Source organism: Carlito syrichta, unplaced genomic scaffold (genome assembly GCF_000164805.1).
Source record: "Carlito syrichta isolate Samal-C Ts95f unplaced genomic scaffold, Tarsius_syrichta-2.0.1 Scaffold308864, whole genome shotgun sequence".
Lineage (NCBI taxonomy): Eukaryota > Metazoa > Chordata > Mammalia > Primates > Tarsiidae > Carlito > Carlito syrichta.
In genome coordinates this window covers 395512-401236 of record NW_007252960.1, presented here as the reverse complement: position 1 = coordinate 401236, position 5725 = coordinate 395512, and the positions used below count along the sequence as shown (strand labels likewise).

The following is a 5725-nucleotide window of genomic DNA, read 5'->3' as shown; positions in this document are numbered from 1 at the left end:
TTCAAGTACTTTGGGAAACTGAGGCAAGTGGTTCGCCTGAGGCCAGGAGTTGGAGACCAACTGAGGCAACATAGTGAGACCTCATCTCTACAAAAATAAAAAATAAAAAAATTAGCCAGGTATGGTGTCATGTGCCTGTATTCCCAGCTGCTCAGGAGACTGAGATGGGAGGATCACTTGAGTCGAGGCTGCAGTTAGCCAGATGATGTCACTGCATCTAGCCTGGGTGACAGAGTAAGATCCTGGCTCAGAAAGAAAAAAAAAGTATCAGCTGCACAAAAGACTTGCATTAGTCTCGGCAATGACCTTTAGATGCAAATGGCTTTGTCACAGTGTGCTGGTTCTTACTTTTCTTATGGCTACATGACATTCACGTAATTCTACTGCACCACCTATCATGAACACATCCAGCCATTCATGTCAGGAAGATAGCATAAAATAGTAGTCTAAAGCCTTAGACTCAGATAAACTTGGCTCTACCATAAACCAATGTAGGACCTTGGACAAGTAATTTAACTTCTCTCTGTGTCAGGTTCCTCATCTACAGAGAGTCATTATAATAGATTCTTTTTAGGGCTTTGGTGAGGATTAACTGAGAAAATGAATGCAAAAATATTTAGCATGCACCTAGAATATAAGACTAGTTTCTAAGTCAATAGGAGCTGTTATTATCGCTGACCATCACTGTGTTCAGTGCCTTTGGGATTTTTCTCTGGAAATTTGCAGTAGAACATCTGAGATAGCAGGGCTGTCTCAAGAACTCCAGATTCATGGTCAGGCACAGTGGCTCATGCCTGTAATCTCAGCACTTTGGAAGGCTGAGATGGGAGGACTGCTTGAACCTAAGAATTCAAGACCAGTCTGGACAACACAGCGAGACCTTATTTCTACAAAAAATATAAAGGGATTTTACTGACTGGCTTAGTCCAGATGTTCTCCTCTAGGAATAGGTAAGAATCAGACCCCTAAGAACCTCATAGATTCCCAAATGGAAACTGATAATTGCTAGGGAAGCAGAATAGGATAATGGAGGCTGAAGAGGCCTATCGGGCAAGGTCCAGAGGACATAGGGTATGTAAATAAAAGCTCTGTCTATAATGCTGTGGGAAAAGTTAAGTCAAATGAACAAAGAAGGGTGAAGGACCCCAAGTAGCAAAACTGAAACCTCTACCACTCCTAGGCCTGAAGGGGCAAGTTGGCAAGGTCAGTTGCCAGAACCTTCTGAGAGTAACTAACTAGAGATACAGGAAAGGGCTGCCTGCAAGAGCTCTGGCCTTTGGTAGAAAAATGTAGACGATTTACAGCATCTTGGCAGGGAGGGAGCTGAGGATATTAATATCTAACCTCTTTCCTTCTGTGCTCTACTCTCCTGCTAGGGGAAAGCCCCCATTTGCTGAACCCACCTGAAAGCAAGAGGTCAAGGGTCACCTCCTGCTGATGTTGTCCATATTCCTCCTGATGCGGGATACAGAGCAGAGAAGGGTAGAGTGGATCTTAATGGGCAAATGGAAAATATTCAGCACAGGAGGCAACTCTAAATGTGTTCTGCTACAAGGTAGAACTTTCTCATAGTCCAAAAGATGGAACAAGCCGGGCTCGGTGGCTCAGCCTGTAATCCCGTGCCTTTGGGAGGCTGAGGTGAGTGGATTGCCTGAGCCCGTGGGTTTGAGACCCGCCTGGGCAGCGAGACCTCATCTCTACAGTAAATCAAAAAATCAGCCAGGCATGGTAGCGCATGCTTGTAATTCCAGCTACTTGGAAGGCTGAGGTGGAAGGATCGCCAGAGCCCAGCAGGTCGAGGCTGCGGTGGCTGGGAGCGGCCACTGCACTCCAGTCTGGGCGACAGAGTGAGACTCCAACTCAAAAAAAAAAAACAAAACAAAAACAAAAGATGGAACAAGCTATCGGATGGAAGAGAACGACATTTATAGACAAACCAGTTGGATCAGACATCAGCTGGGAGGTTGGACTACAGGACCTTTAAAGTCTTGACCAAATATTACAGAGTATAGTTTAATAAAGAACAATTTAAAAATTGCTAATACTTTCCAATATTTGCTTTAGAAGTTTGTGGTTTTTTTTAACGTCTCTTTTGTAATTTTAATTGAAGCATTGCTAATTCATTTTTTAACTCTCTCTTATAAGCACCAAATTTTAATATCTAAGTCAATTTTGGGGGAAAGAAACACCATCAAGAACTTCCCTGCAGAACTAAACAATGAAGTTCATTCCTCTAAACATCCAAATTGAAGTTCTACCAAAACCAAAACCAGAAAAGCCCACACAGAAATAAAAAGTAACAAAAATCACATTCTAGGGGGTCAGTGCATTTAGCAGTCTTTGCTGTGCTGTCTAACCATCCTTCAGCTGACTTTCAAAAAAATCACACCCTACCTCATCAAAATATACATTTTCCATGTGAATTTTTAAGTTAAAAATAATAATTTAAAAAAGAAAACTTTAAGGAATTCACAATCAATTGCCTGACTTGTTTCAATGTCATGTACAGCATGTGGAGGTGAAGAAGGTTATTTGCAGCACATGATTAGATAGATTAGGGGATATTCATCTTCAAGGTTTAGCTTTCTTCCAAACAGTGTAAAATACCCACAATTCCAAGTATGAAGGGACACAGACGATCTCCTTTGAGAATTCCACAGGACAGTACAGGCGCCCAAGCTGTTCTTCATAGAGTGACAGGGCTTGCATCAGATTGACACAGTTGCCCTGTGTAAAATATTTCCCATCCTGTTTCAATACTTTCATTGAGAGGTCAAGAATCAGTCTGAGAAACTCCCATGTGGAATCTTCTTCTGGAGACGTGGAGATTGGAACAGCTGTCAAATCATTAATCACATAATCAAATTCTCTCCCTTCGTGTGCGTACCTCTTCAGTACTGGAATACAGTCTTCTATTAGAACCTGATAGCAGTCTCCTTTAAGATTGTCTAAGACGTCACCATACGTTTTTCGCATATATTTTTTACATCCATCAATCACCATTTGGTCAATCTCTACCATAGTGACCATCTTTGGTTTCAGTTTGACTATTTCACATAATATGCCCCCATCTCCACCTCCCAGAATCAGTACATCTTTGTCAGTGTAATCTTCTTTACCATTGCCCATAATGGCCCGGGTATATGCCAAATCACTCTCCGCCAAATTAACATCCCCACTAAGGATGAGAATATTTCCAAATTGTTTTGAATGTAGAATTTTAATGTTCTGATAAGGTGAATCTTCATCATACACCACTTTGTCTATGTCATATTCAACCAGGCGCCCATCAGCAGTGGGCCAGTATCTGTCAATGGCCCCTCCACGAACTATGGGTGGCAATCGCTTCACTCTTCCAGTACTGTCCTGACTCAATTCTTTCATTCTTTCTTCTACTTTGTTCAAAAGACTGTCAATTTCTTCTTTGCCCTGCACATCACCATCGTAACTCTGAAGGTCCAGCAACACCAATCCATGTGGGTAAATTCTCAAGTTGGCAAAGCTGCCATTTTTGTTTGTGTAGGTTGCTAAATAGCCGTGGTCCTGCCAGGTGTGCACCGACTCTGCCATCCCCTGCTCCTGGAAAATGGACTGGAGGCCTTTTAAATTGGTCTCACCATCAGCTTTGGCGCCGAGCATGAAGTAGAGCGTGCTGTGCCGTGCTGCTGCCATAGTGAGGCGAGGCCCTGTGCCATGCCTGGGGGAGGAGGCCACGGGAGACTGGGGGGCCGCCGAAGTTTTTAAAGAACTAAAAAGCTACTGTTACAATTGAAGACCCCTTTGTACCCTTTCCGTGTTATTATTTCTTTCCCTTCCTTCCCCAACAAATCTAGTGCCATGAATTTTATGTGTACCTTTGCAACCACTTAAAAAAAGTTGTATCATATATATGTTTTATATATATATATATATATATGTGTATATTTATATAATTTCCAAAGCAACATTTTGTATAGTTGATGTATTAAAAAAACTACATGGTATAATAAAAAATATTAAATAAATAAAGTCCTGATCAAGGACTTTAAGAGATTTATTTATTTATTTATTTTTAGTTGGAGTCCCTCTACCTCATCCTTCCAAGTAACTGGAACTATAAGCATGTGCCACCATGCCTGGCTAATTTTTTTTAATTGTAGAGACGTGGTTTCACCATGTTTCTCAGGCTGGTCTTGAACTCCTGAGCTCAGGCAATCCTCTCTCCTACGCCTCCCAAAGGGCTGGGATTATAGGCGTGAGCCACCACGCCTGACTAGGAGATTTAGTGATTTCACAAAAGCTACTGCTACTAGCTGCCCTTCTTTATCCTTAGATGGGACAATAGTAATAGTAACAACAATAACAACAACCACAACTGTTGCCATGTAATTAACATGTAGTGGGCAGATGGTATGCAAGAGATTGTGCTAAATCGTTTGCATGTATCATCTTATTTATTCCTCATAACAACCCTTGGAGGTAGTCACTTTTACTGATTCCATATTATAGATGAGTAAACTGGAAGTTAGAAAGAGCCTCAAGACCTTGCTGGAGGACAAACATTTAGTGACTGACAGAGCTGGGATTTGAACCCAAGTTTCTTCAGTGGATTGGGGTAGTCTGAAAGCCAAGAAACAATAGCAATCTTGCAGTGAGGATAAGGAGGTTGTACAGAGCTCCTCTGAAAAGAACAGCACTCTGAATGGGATCCAGCATGTGCTGGGCATCCATCCGCAGTGTACAGGTGGTTTTGCTGGCTTCTAGAGCAGAGGCCCACCAGTCTCAGTTCTTCCCCACAGTTCACCAGGGTTCAGTAAGCTTTTTAATCTCTGACTGAGTCATCTGGCTAACAAGTACAGAGCTCCCCCTCCAGCTGGGGAAATGAGAGCTATACATAAGAAAGTTTGGGTTCCGCCTGGAGCCAGAATTCTCATGAGAGAGAGGACATTGATGACAACCAAAGCCTGTCAGTCTTCCTCTTTGCATACTTCCAGGCCTGATTTCTGCTGACCCATGTATCTTGGCACATACTGAATGGGAATGATGCCCTCAAGGGCCTCCAACACAGATCAGCAAACTCATTGTGCCCATGCAGAACTAAGGCTCTTGTTTATCAGGGCCATGTGGCTTACAGCAGGGAAGCATATTTTACATAATGCATCAATAAAATAGGATCATAATAGAACCTATTGCATAATGTACCACATAAGAGGAACATTTAGCATGGTGCTTAGCACATGGTAGCTACTCAATGTAATATAATTTTAGAAGGATCACTACTTTGTTATTTTGCTCATTTGGAATAATATTCTGGACTGAATTATATTAAATGCTTTCTCTGCATGAATTATGATATCATTTACCCCTTTTAGCCTATCAGTGTGTTGAATTACAATAATAGATTTTCTTATGTTGAACCATTCTTGCATTCCTGAGATAAGCCCTACTTGATCATAATTGTTATGGTTTGAATTGTGTCTCCCAAAAAGATATGTTGAAGTCCTAACCCCAGATACCCATGACTGTGACCTTATTTGGAAATAGTCTTTGCAGATGTAGTCAAGATGAGGTCCTTAGTGTGAGCCCTAATCTGATACAACTGATGTCCTTTTAAGAAGAGGAAAACAAGCTGGGCTCGGTGGCTCAGCCTGTAATCCCGCGCCCTTTGGGAGGCTGAGGTGAGTGGATTGCCTGAGCCCCGAGGGTTCGAGACCCGCCTGGGCAGGGAGACCTCATCTCTACAATA

The 5725-nt window shown here is 42.2% G+C and overlaps 1 protein-coding gene across 2 annotated transcripts; it reads right to left on the bottom strand.

Annotated features, from left to right (window-relative positions):
- Positions 1-2085: 2085 nt before the first annotated feature.
- Positions 2086-3728, bottom strand: LOC103268643 (spermine synthase). 2 transcript variants are annotated; one of them, XM_021716664.1, is made up of 2 exons: positions 3504-3726; positions 2086-3350 (listed from the first exon to the last, which is right to left on the bottom strand). In XM_021716664.1, exons 1-2 carry the CDS (start codon positions 3670-3672, stop codon positions 2572-2574), a joined length of 948 nt encoding a protein of 315 aa, XP_021572339.1. In that variant the 5' UTR covers positions 3673-3726; the 3' UTR covers positions 2086-2571. The 2 variants fall into 2 exon arrangements, with proteins under 2 accessions (XP_021572339.1, XP_008064422.1); XM_008066231.1 differs by having other exon boundaries at positions 2086-3728.
- Between the last annotated feature and the right edge of the window lie 1997 nt (positions 3729-5725).